At 39.0% G+C, this 13,217-nt stretch overlaps 1 protein-coding gene across 1 annotated transcript in view; it reads right to left on the bottom strand.

Moving 5' to 3' along the window:
• chchd3 (coiled-coil-helix-coiled-coil-helix domain containing 3) overlaps positions 1 to 13,217 on the bottom strand; it is a 224,566-nt gene that overhangs the window by 36,333 nt on the left and 175,016 nt on the right. Inside the window, exon 6 of the mRNA XM_033040094.1 lies at positions 6,404 to 6,474. Coding sequence (XP_032895985.1) covers positions 6,404 to 6,474 — 71 coding nt within the window. The remainder of the gene's footprint in view (positions 1 to 6,403; positions 6,475 to 13,217) is intronic.

Raw genomic sequence — 13,217 nt, 5'->3', positions numbered from 1 at the left:
TAGTTACTTTCCTACAACTATCAGGTTCTTGAACTGACTTGCATAATCCTAATCCTACCTCAGCAACAGAACACTACCGATCACCTCTTGCACTACCATGGATTTATTTTTTCTGAGTATTTATTTTTACTGTCTTGGACAATTTGTATACTTTATGTGTCATTTATGTTTTTTTGTGTTGTCTGAGTCCATGTGCCTGCGATGCTGCTGCAAGCAAAATTTTAATTGTACCCGCACCTCACACTACTGGTACATATGACAATAAAATCCACCACTAGAAAACAAGTATCACATTATAGAGTCATGTCATAAAGCGCAGAAACAGGCCCTTCGGCCCAACTAGCTCCACCCCAGCTATACTAGTTCCACTTGCCTGCATGTGGCCCATATCCCTCCAAACCTATCCTATCCATGTACCCATCTGATGCTTCTTAAACAATGTGATAGTACCTGCCTCTTCTCAGAAATAGCCTAATTTTGGACCTGATCAATAGGCCAATTGTTTAAAGGGGCGAGAAGATGGTCCATGTATATTGTGGTCCTGAGATCCAAAAGCAAACTTGCTGATCTTAAAAGGTAGACAAAAAACGCTGCAGAAACTCAGCGGTTGAGGCAGCATCTATGGAGGGAAGGAATAGGCGACGTTTTGGGTCGAGCTCCTTCTTCAGACTGATGTCGGGGGGGGGGGGGGGGGGGAAGAAAGGAAATAGGCGGAGACAGTAAGTGTGGGAGAACTTGGAAGGGGAGGGGAAGGAGGAAGAATGCAAGGACTATCCAAAATTAGAGGTCAATGTTCATACCGCTGTGGTGTAAACTACCTAAGCGAAACATGAGGTGCTGTTCCTCCAATTTGCGCTGGGCCACACTCTGGCAATGGAAGAGGCCCAGGACAGAAAGGTCAGATAATGGAGGAGGTCCATTATTGCTGACCTTAAATAAGCAGTGTGGTAGGAAGGAACAATGAGGTAGAACGTCTACTCTGATTGTTTTGCAGGATGTTTGAAAGTTGGCTGACTTAGGAAATAGTTTCATAGCTCCTTGGCATTCAGGGTCAAAGTCACATGTGAATAATGGCAGCTTACCAGGATCAATGTGCCATTAAGACTTTACCCCAGCAGGAAGTATCAAGAGAGAAACAATGCTCTGGTACATTATGCCATCAGAATATATAATCAGAATCAATCCTTACCAAACCATTTGGACCTTCAATTTAAACGTGCAAACAAACAGTGCCAACAATGGAACAAATAATTAATTCAGTGAATTACTCAGTCACTTAATACCTCATCTTTTACCACTGCCTCACTTCATATGTTAACCTACCAGATTAGTACTCACAAAAGCAGCTGAAACAAATTTTAAGAAACAATTTGGATGCAAATATAAATAAAATTACATTAAAACCCCAGCAAAATATGCATGATTACCAGGGAGTGCTTTTAGAGTTATAATGAAATCTCATGGGGCAGACATTAATTATAAGGTTCTCTCACTTAGTTTGCACAGTTTATGATATAATTTACTGTCTTACAATGAGTCCCAGGTATCCATTATTGTTTTATCTACTGCATAAGGCTGCTGCAGTTTGGGTAACACTGCTAATTATAACACACCTTAACACTCCATCATTCACAGCATATGAAACACATCGGACTTTGACTATTTTATTCCCCCATAAAATAGGGCAATAAAGAGCAGGAAATGAAATCACAATGGTCTGCGTGCAATAACGGCTCTCTCAGGATTCAGATTCTGGGATCAGGCACACTTTGTCTACATAGATTTGATGGGCTTTCTTCATTATGCTTTCAGCTGAAAGGTGGGGATCTTCAGAGTGCAACGGTTCAGTTTGAAAAACTAATTCAGATGTCCCATTGATTCCAGCTCATTTTTAAGTTGCTCAATAAGTTACATATACGGCAGGTTTTAACAAAAGATCCTAATGAGATCTTAGAATATAATATATTTTTCACAGGTTCAAATGATTATCCAAAAATTATGAATCACTCCTTAACAAATTGAAAGCATCTAGCAACACACAAAAAAAGGCCTTTTGGTGCATTGCATTCACCTATCTATACTAATTCCATTAACTAGCACTTGTTTGTAGCCTTCTATTACTCGGTGAGTCAAATGCACATCGAAATATTTCTTAAATGTCGCAAGAGTGTCTGCCGCCATTTACTCCTCAAGCTGCGGGTTCCAGATGTGCACGCATTTGATCTCGGGTGCATTCCTGACTTCTGCACTGAGTTGCTCAGGTGTGGAAGGAAGCATTGTGTTGCACCATGCATTGCAGCTAGTAGACCATCCTCGACACAAGTGTCTGCTAGTCGGCCATGGGTTATGGCCATTAGCTAAAGCCACTAATGTAAAGCATTCACTACTCTGCAAACACAGCTATTTTGAGACATGTTTCAAACTACAATCAAATGATATGAATTATACAATGAATATTACATTGCAACTGGTGAGCAAATTTAACATTATTAACAAAAGATTTCTTCAATCATTAATAATATCAAATGCTGAGTTCAATTATTATCTTGAATTTTCAACATCTGATTTACAATAGAGAAAAAAAAGCAGGCAGTTGGAGCTGTGCACGTTTCATTGATAAGCATTCAGCAAATTTTTTGTGACATTATTTAGGGAAAAATAATTTGCTAAAATTGGAATTGAATGGTCTGTGGTTAGTTAATAGGCATGAATTGCTCAGAATATCAAATGAGTTTATATGCTATTTGCAATTTGATTATTGAAGTAAGCCATTTTAACGCACGTTAATTTAAAATCACTCAAAGAGTTTGATGTATTCAAGTAGGTTTATATACAGTGTAAATAGAATTTAAATTGTTGGTATGGACTATGCAGATAGTATTCTGTATCTGTGGTGCCACATTACCAACTAGATCCAAGAGATACCACATTGGGAAAGATGCTTAATGCATGCTAGATCCAAGAAATATATCACAAAGAGAAAAGATGCTTATTGCATAAGTGGGAATGCTAAATTCTTAGAGCTAAATTTTTGTGCTGCTACTTTTGTTACAAAGTAATTCCTTTACAACCTATATAAATCATCATTAAGTCACTTGATCCAAAATCCCAAAAATGCATCAAGAGATATTTTCTTTTTGCATTTCAGAAGACGGCAAAACAAGGGGAAGAAATGCAAGATCATGAATCCTACGCAGCTGGCAGATCAAAACTCACACTGTTCTCATCCAGATATATACAAGTATTTTCACACTGCCTGTAAATTTGCTGTTAATTTATGTGAAGGGCTTCTCCTGGCTTTCAGATCAATGCCACCTGCTAAATGTTTTCTTACTTACAGCTGTCCATGAAATTCTTTCAAATCAAGCGTCTACCTCCACCTCTACCGCATCCCATTATTTTTGGAAACAGCGACAGCTACGTACATTTATCAAAAACAAAAGAAATCACTGGTGCTGATGAGAATGCTAATAATACTTAGGAAACAATAAGGGGAAAAAAAGCAGACAATAAACCGCTAATGCTAAAATCAAAATGCCGATGGAACTCAGCAGTTCAGGCGGCATCTGTGGAGAGGAATAGACAAACAACATTTTAGGTTGGAAGAAGCATCTCAACATCTGTCTATTTCCATTTGCAGCTGCTGCCTGACATGCAGGATTCCTCCAGCACTTGGTTTTCTTGTATAGGTTTATATTCATTATCATCCGGTGTACTGAGGTACAGCAAGAAGCTTTGTTTTACATGCTGTCCAATCAGATCAGATAATATTATAGGTAAATACAATCAGGTCGAACTCAAGTACAATAGATTGAGGGAAGGGGAAGAAACAAAGTGCAGAATATAGTTCTCAGCATTGCAGCACATCAGTTCGCTGGACAAAAAGCAGCAGATTTTTGAAAGATATTTTCCTGTACTTTCCAGTGTCCAGTTAAGATACATTTTTCACCCTCTTCTAGTCTCAGTTACATGTATGTGATGCAAGACCAGTCTGTCTCTCTTTTATTCGGTGCATTCTTGGCCCCAAAATAAACTCTTGGCAGGCTGTTTTTGATGTTCCTTGGAAATGGGAAGCTGTATTTGGTGTTCCCTGGCCCAATGCAATAGATACAGAAGTGTAATGTTTAACCTTCACAATTGAATTTCAAAGCATATTTGCAGAAACAATCAATAAAATTGAAAGAGAATCAAACAACATTTGGAAAATTTTGGTTTCCCAGTTCCCCTGCAATGTAACATTTACTTGATATTGTTCACTACTATATGCTGACTGCTATATTATAGAGCAGTCACCCAGTGGCTAAAGATTGTCCTTCACAAATTACTGTCGAAAAAAATCACAACAATTTCTTGCTGAAATCCTGATGGATAGTAAACGTCAAAATTCCTAATGGTTCGTTTACTATTCAAAGAGTTATAACTATACATGTAACCTCATGCAGCATCAGCCTGAATGATGCTCAGTAAAATGGATTCACATTAAGGAGTATGGCTCAGTCAGTCCAGACAGCTAATTGACCCTTTATAATGGAAATGTTTTATGTGGCCAAGAATGCCCCTACTTGATTTGTGCAAGGCCGATTTCCTAAGACATTATCACGCACATTCTAGCCAGTTGTGATTTATTTGACATTATCCTGTCAATGTGGTTCGGTCTAATGATTAACCTCAGCTCTCAGGATACAAGAAACAACTCTTGTTTATCATTGAGGCACAACATCAATACCAAATGTCTTGCACAATATTATTCATTCCAGGGGAGAAAAGAAGAATACAACTGTTTGACAAATGTTATTTCTGGCCGTGCCGCTGCTAGGTTTCTCCCTTCTCTTATTCATCCTAATCCCCAAATGCACCACTCCTCCTACATGCTTGTGTGTTAAACTCTTACTCAAGCTCACTCTCTCCCATGATCACAAGGATGTGGAGTCTGACCTTTTTCTTCTAATTAATAATCTTTTAAAACTCAGGCAGCTTCTTGATTTCACAGATTGTATCTAAGAATCAGATCTACAAAGAATTATGCAATCTTTTGATTGTGCCAGTTTTCAAAAATGACATTAATTTGGCTGATAAATCAGCTCACAATTATTTGATTTAATTACCGTTCTAAATTACCCAACTCTACATTTACAGCATCTGCAGATTCATGTGACGTGTGTACTATTTATTCTCCTTCAAGCAGATATTAGGAATAAAGAGGTACATTGTGGTTCCCTCTCTCTGATCTGAATTGCTGTCACCTTTAAAGAAGCTGAAATAAAAACCTGAGTGAATAGATGTATATACTAATAGATAATATTGGACTGCAGGAAGCACAAATAGAACAACATTATTGCCATTGATCGCTTGGGTTAAATGGCCTGTTCCCGTAGTGCAATTCAATTTCATTCTGTCATTTTATAACACGGTGGCGCAGCGGTAGACCTGCTGTCTCACAGCGCCAGAGACCTGGGTTCCATCCTGTCTGTGCGGAGTTTGTACATTCTCCCTGTAACATTTTCTCTGTGATCCCGCGGAGTTTGTACATTTTCCCGGGTTCTCCAGTTCCCTCCTACATTCTAGTTTGTAAATTAATTGGCTTCTCTATATTGCCCCGAATGTGTAAGATGTGAAAGTGGGATAACATAGTACTACTGTTTGGGTGGTCAATGGTCAGTGTGGACTTGGTGAGCCATAAGGCCTGTTCCCACGCTGTATCTCTAAACTAAACTAAATGCAGAAATATAGGAAGGCTACCCGAGAAGACAATGGGACCTCAGCTGTTGAAGAAGGAAGGAAATCTCTTAATTAATTTTACTTGAATCATTGCATTTTATTCCCAATTAACCCAGAATCTTGTTATAATAAGCAGAATGCTGGTTTCTGAGAAACAAGCCCACGATTGTGAAAGAACAAAGTGTACGTACATGTTTGAAATGAAATTAAAAACTGTCTGAAATAGACAGAGCAGATCAACTCAGAGAGAAAGGTGGAACGATGGTTAGTGATTTAGATGTGGCCACTTGGTGAAACATCACTCATTCTGATTCCATTCGTATCTTTGACAGGCTGACTGATCTGATAGGCATTTCCAGAATTTGCTGGTTTAACCTCAGAATTTTAAGCATTGTTTTTCTAAATGATGACTTGGAGCAGGAAATAAAAGAGGAGATCACTGCGTAGGTTCTACCTCATTACTTCCCCACAGTTGTACAGAAGGCGCAGGAAATCTCAGCAGCAGTGTAAGCTCCCATGCTGTTACATTTCAGATGAAAATAATAAATATTAAGAGAAGTAACCTAAGTATCATGATGATTGCTGGGTGAAATGGAGCGCACACATAAGACTTAAAGGACTTAACGGCAACATCAGATTCGCTTTTAAGAAAAGGCTATATATAAAACCAAACAATGCATCTTACTTGAACTTGGACTCCACTTCACTAACTGCCTTCTGGTATTCTTCAGTGGTCAGCTTGGAGAACTGGGCACTCTGCAGTGAGACAAAGTAAAGCATAGTAAGTGAAGAAAAATTACATTGAACTATAACCCTGTTCCCTCCAAGGGACTAAGTCTAGCCCAGCCATCACCACAGCAGGTCTTAGGATACACATTATTGCGATAGACGAGGTCTGTTGTATTAGATAAAAATCAATGGTGATGTGATTAGACAGGAGCACTGAGATGGGTGATTGCTTGCAGTGATGAATGGTTCATAATTGGCCTTGTGGTCTGACGCACTAACGCACAGTAATCTCATTTGGGCTCAGATTTATCTTTCTTTATCAGATCGATAAAGATGAACACAACAACTGTAAGAATCAATAACAGTTTTTGATCGTTTCAGCCCAAAAGCTCATTTTTATTTAGGAACGATATTTTGAGTCGTTTATTTGCTGTTTTGATTGCTGTTCAATGCCTCGGTCAGAGTTCCAATACAAAGACAGGTTTTTCTAATTTTATTGCAAGCCGACATCAAAAAATCATTTGTCAGCAGAGATAGGATTCATCATTTGTTTCTGTTTTTTCTCTTCCAGCATCACTTCCTCATTACACAACCAGTCCTGATGTTTGAAGACATTTATTACCACCCACTTTTAATGTAGTAGAAAGGGGAAATACAGAACCAGACACAGTCCCTCAGGCAGACGTGACCCTGCGTAATTTATCTGCTTGGAAAAGGATAGCAACAGTGTTTGAAATCCGTTGTACTGGGCTTAATTCAATACAAACAATAATTATTTCAGAAGTGTATGCATCATGCTCATTTCTTCAGTAAACCAGGCTTTATTGGAAATGAAATAAAATTTCACAGTATAACATTGCAAACATCTTTTCAGTGTACACAGAATTAAAAAAAAGATGTTCTACAGGATTTGGTTTATAAAAAAATACAAACATGAATGGCAATTCTCCGGGTTCCCCAAGATGTTATATCAAAATGGTACTCCATTTGTTTTGTAGAGATAACACATCAGAAACAAAACTAAATGATCTGGTTATTTCTATAATATTTTCAGAGTATGAAAAAGTTGCTGTATTTGCCTACATTTTCTATCATTTTGTTTTCATTGTAATTTGCAGTATCTGCATTGTGTTATATGATAAAATAAGGTTTTGTTTCTTTAGTTGCACTTGAGTAAGTAATGGCATCACAAATAGAAGGGACATATGGAAAGGTAATGAATCCAAATGTGCTCATTGTATGGATTGAAATATATTAGTGCATGGTCAAAGCACCAAATGGTTGAATCGCAACTAGGTGCAGCTGACCCATTAATAGACAGAATGTGCTCAATGCAGTAAATAGGAACTGCAGATGCTGGTTTATCAAAGAAAGACAAAGTGCTGGAGTAACTCAGTGGGTCAAGCAGCAGCTCTGAAGAACATGGATAGGTGGCATTTTGGATCTGGACCCTTCTTCAGGATGGCAATATATTTTTGCTATGCTAGATGGGCTTTTTAAACCATAGACACTTGGATCTAGATCATAAAAAGCATCAACTGTGTTATTTTCTAAGCAGGCTGCATACCACTATTAAATTCTGTCAGCTGTCTTGTTACACATTATTTTAAAGCAAATGGTAATATATATATAAAAAGTTCTATACATTCCCCTTTTGGAGACAATGATTCATGAGCACGAGAAAATACGAGCAAGAATAAGCCACCAGGCCCCTCAATCCTGTGCAACTGTTCAATATGATTGTGCAGATCTATTTGGGCCTCAGCTCCCTTCTGTACCAATTCCTCATATCCCTCAAATCGTTGATCTGTCAAATACTATCTATCTCCACCTTAAATATGTGATAATTTGTCCTCCGTCATTCTCAGGAACAGAGAGAAAGTAGAAATTACATCAGGTTAGTGGGGACCTGATCTCAGTTCTCTTCAATTATAGGCTGGCAGAGATCTTACTGTTGTCTCTTTGCAGAAATCCCTTTCAGTGCATTCCAGTTTTTTTCTCCAGTGTCATTACAACCTTTGGAGCTAAAAATAATTATGCAGATTATTAATGAAAGGATTTCATATTTTTTAATGATTTGAATGTCACAAATAGTATGGTTTTATTCTTGTGAAATATTATTTGAATATTCAGTGAAGCTGAATTGAACAAAGAGAGTGTGAAATATCATGATGCATTCTCTGGGCAACTATTTAATAAAACAAAGCAACAGAACACATTTGAGTTCAGGCTTTTACATTTTCATTGTGAACACATTCTTTATCTATGAAAACTCTTCAGTTTGTGGTACCTCCTGTTTATGCATATCAGTGTGGCTTATTGATCACAAATGAACAACAGTTTAGAAAATAATTACTTATGAAGGAGTATTCTTGGAAGAAAGAATGAATAGGGGCAAACTGAAGTTAAGTGAGGATATCATCAACCAAGGTTTAGCCAGTGAGACAGATACAAGCGTGAAATTAGAAACACGCTTCACAGGAGCTTACAACGACAAATTCTCTGACTGATGCTGCAACATTGCATACACTCTATTCATTGAGCCAATACTTATATGATCGTATTTTCCTACTTATTCTAGCTTCCCACAACCCCCACTACTTCTTTCCTCATATAAATTCACGACACAGCATAGCGCTAAAGGCAATTCCTTCCATTACCATGTGCTGTGTCTTTTGTTCAACATTTAATCTTCCTTAAAATTTTCCCCCTTACAAAGTCTCCCATTAAATGTATATCCACAATTGTATTTAATCATTTGTTGTGAAAAAATATCTTTCCAAATGTAATTCAATGATACTTTGAATCCCTGGTTCTTTTTCAAATCATCAAAAATCTCGTGCGCTTTGCTCAAGTGCATTAAACTACTAGATTATTAAAGGACAATGAACATCAATTATGAATTGAGTAACATAAGTAATACGGTTTTATCCATCTCCATTAACCTGGAGTATTGCGTACAGTTTTGGTCTCCTAATCTGAGGAAGGACATTCTTGCCATAGAGGGAGTACAGAGAAGGTTCACCAGACTGATTCCTGGGATGTCAGGACTTTCATATGAAGAAAGACTGGATAGACTTGGCTTGTACTCGCTAGAATTTAGAAGATTGAGGGGGGATCTTATAGAAACTTACAAAATTCTTAAGGGGTTGGACAGGCTAGATGCAGGAAGATTGTTCCCGATATTGGTGAAGTCCAGAACAAGGGGTCACAGTTTAAGGATAAAGGGGAAATCTTTTAGGACTGAGATGAGAAAAACATTTTTCACACAGAGAGTGGTGAATCTCTAGAATTCTCTGCCACAGAATGCAGTTGAGGCCAGTACATTGGCTATATTTAAGAGGGAGTTAGATGTGGCCCTTGTGGCTAAAGGGCTATGGAGAGAAAGCAGGTACAGGATACTGAGTTGGATGATCAGCCATGATCATATTGAATGGCGGTGCAGGCTCGAAGGGCCGAATTGACTACTCCTGCACCTATTTTCTATGTTTCTATGTTTCTAAATGACTGCCTGCACGAGGGGTAAATAACCGGCTAACCTAATGTGGGTGCAATAGAGGAGAAGCTAATCCATTGTGCAGCTCTTGCAAGATGACTGTGCTGATCCTAAGAGGGTGGCGAAACTGAACTGTTGCACAGGATTCCCTCTGGTGAAGGATAGATTAAATACTAGAATTAAACTAAACTAGTTGAAATAACGAGCATCATTAGAAGCAATGTCAACACCTCAATGATTCTCTATTCCCGTCTTCAAACATGTAGTGTGCCACAGCCTTTCAACAAGAAAATTGCATTCTTTCACATTTCAAAATGTTACTTAATATAAACCCCCAAACTGCATCTGACACTTTTTGTGAGGAATTACCAACTGCTCCAGAGGCCCTTTCAAGATACCAAGTCATTTATCAATTATATTCATTTCTGGAGATTTTGGTGATCCATGGAGATTGCAGATTCACAAGCGAAACAAAGTGCAGCAGTCACAATTTAGCTCCACGCTGACACAAACCATTTGATTTTCTTTTAAAATGGAAAAAAAAATGATATTGCAGTTTCTGCTGGGAGAAGAATGTGCACAACTTGCAATCTGTAATGTGGAAAATAACCAAGGCAGTTTGCAGAGGTGATAAAGGAAATGATACATCATTGTGGAAGAGAAAAAGGGAGGTAATAGAAAATGTGGTTACATTTTTTTTACAAGGCTTTTAGAGGAGGATAGAAATTGAGTCTAGAGTTGTGGTGTCAGGGAATAAAGCTCAAGTGTGTGATGGGACTAGCATCAATGGCTGTATAAAGAGAGGGTCTTCTGGAATGATAAATTGGCAGAGTCTGAGAACTGGCGGGTACACCAGTGGATGCATGGTTACAGAAAGGTTCAAATAACAAATGATATTTTATATTCAGTGCTCTGAGAGAGTGAAAACAAGTGTGGAGCAACGTCTTTGCAGACAAGGTGGTGATTTACTTGCATTTCTTCCAGTGTACTGCAACAGCGTGGAGTCTATGTTGGAGAAATGAAACAAATTGGGTGATCACATTGAAGGAGCACCTACGTTTAATCTACAAGGGCAACCTCGAGTCCCGTCACCTGTCACTTTTAATCTCCTCCGCATCACCTCTCCCTATCCAAGGCCTCCTCTAAGGTAACAATGAGATCCAACACAAGCTTGAGGAACAACATCTTCTCTTCCATCTGGGCAAGTTGCAGTTAGCCAGGCTTAATACCAAATTTGACAACTTTCTTTCTGTCTGTATCACATGTTCACATTTCTACAGTCACCCTCCTGTGATTTTGACCTGGCTTATTTTTCTTCTTTCTTTAGTGTAGCCAGGCCAGCTGGCCATGTCCTACAGCCCTGTGGTTAATACAGATAAAGGAGCATAATTTATCTTAACTGCCACATGAACTCATTTGGTTTCACCCTATCATAGATACTCGCTTTGCTCTAGCCACCCCACTCTTTTTTGTTACAGAAAAATGACAGATTTTCTCTACTAGAATACAAAGTAACTCAGCAGGTCAGGCAGCTCCTCTAAAGGACCTCAGGATCCTCTTTCAGATAAAGCAGTTTGAATAAGGGCCCCGATCCAAAATGTTGCTTATTTGTGCCCTCCAGAGATGCTGCCTGACCATCTCAGTATGTCATCTACCCAAGATTCCAGCATCTGCAGTATCTATATGTTCTCTCCTTCCAAGTTCTGTCAAAGGGCCCCTACGCTGATACATTAACTCTGTTTCTCTCTCCTCAGATGCTGCCCAACCTGCCGAGTCTTTCCAACATTTTATGTTTTCAGATTTCTAGCTTTTGCATCTTATTGCTTGTTCCTGTAGAGCAACAATGGTTGTCAATGATGGATGAGTGACATGTTATGGACAGCTGAATATGTTTATTTAAGAGGAGAATTCAGGGATCTGATAAATGGGACAGTGAGAAATTTAACGGAGCAGCAAACATGATGGGGATTAAATCTATGGTGATCACTGGGAAATGAGGTTTGGACAGAGAAGGTGACGCCTCAGGACGGAACCCCTCTTCAGACAGAAAGAAGACGTCTCGGGTCGGAATAAGGGTTACAACCCAAAATGTCATCTATTCCTTTTCTCCAGAGATGTTGCCTGCCCTGCTAAGTTACTCCAGAATTTTGTTTCTACCTGATGTTTTACAGATACCACTGAGATTGAAGATTTAGTTTAGTTTAAAGATACAGCAGGGAAGCAGGTGCTTCGGCCCACCGAGTCCATGCCAACCAGCGATCACCACATAGCAACGCTATCCTACACACACCAAGCACAATTTACAATCACACCAAGCCAATTAACCTACAAACCTGTACGCCACTGGAGTGCGGGAGGAAATCGGAGATCCCAGAGAAAACCCATGCAGGTCACGGGGAGAGTGTACAAACTCCGTACAGACAGCACCCGTGTTCAGGATCAAACCCAGAACTCTGGCGCTGTAAGGCAGCAACTCTACTGCTGCGCCACCATGCTACCCATCATGTTAGCCCCTTGTGGCAGTGACAATGTTGAATTTGGATCTAAACTCTGGATTAACCAGAAGAGCAAATTTCCCAGAGTTTTAATACAATCTTACAAATGACACGTAAGGACCCAGTGGTAAGGATGTTTTTAACTGTCTGTTATTCTGTGGTCATGGCTCCAGAGGCTGTGATTTATGCATTCCTTATAATAAATGGTGTGGCAATCATCCTCAAGAGAGAGTACTCCTGTGAGACAAAGATATAGCTTAATATGTAATTTAGGTATTTAATTGATTATCTAGGCGTGACCACCTGCTTTTAGTGATATTTGTAAATATTTCCCCCACTCTTTGTCTCGCAGTTGTGCAGAAATCGTTCCCAAAGATGTACTGGAAAGACCAAAACAAATTGTTACCCAACTACCAACTTCATCCCTCTCCATTCTAGCTATCTGAACACAATCTTCTTTGTGTTTCACACCCAAAATCCATTCCAGGGCTGACCACGTACTTTTAAATTCTGTAACATCCATTTGCCACCGAAACCTTCCTCCACATTATAACTAACTGTAGATTTGATTATTTCATTGTACTCCTGGCAGACTTCCCTTGCTTCCCTTTGTGTAAACACAGAACAGTGCAGTACAAGAACAAGCCCTTCGGTCCACAATGTCTGTGTCAAACATGATGCCAAGATAATCACATCAACCTGCCCATATCCCTCTATTTTCTGTAAATCCATATGCCTGTCCAAAAGTCTTTTAAATGCCACTAATGTATCTGCTTCAA

Source organism: Amblyraja radiata, chromosome 21 (genome assembly GCF_010909765.2).
Source record: "Amblyraja radiata isolate CabotCenter1 chromosome 21, sAmbRad1.1.pri, whole genome shotgun sequence".
Lineage (NCBI taxonomy): Eukaryota > Metazoa > Chordata > Chondrichthyes > Rajiformes > Rajidae > Amblyraja > Amblyraja radiata.
Note: the sequence above shows the minus strand (reverse complement) of the source record. Positions and strands in the feature narration are given on the sequence as shown.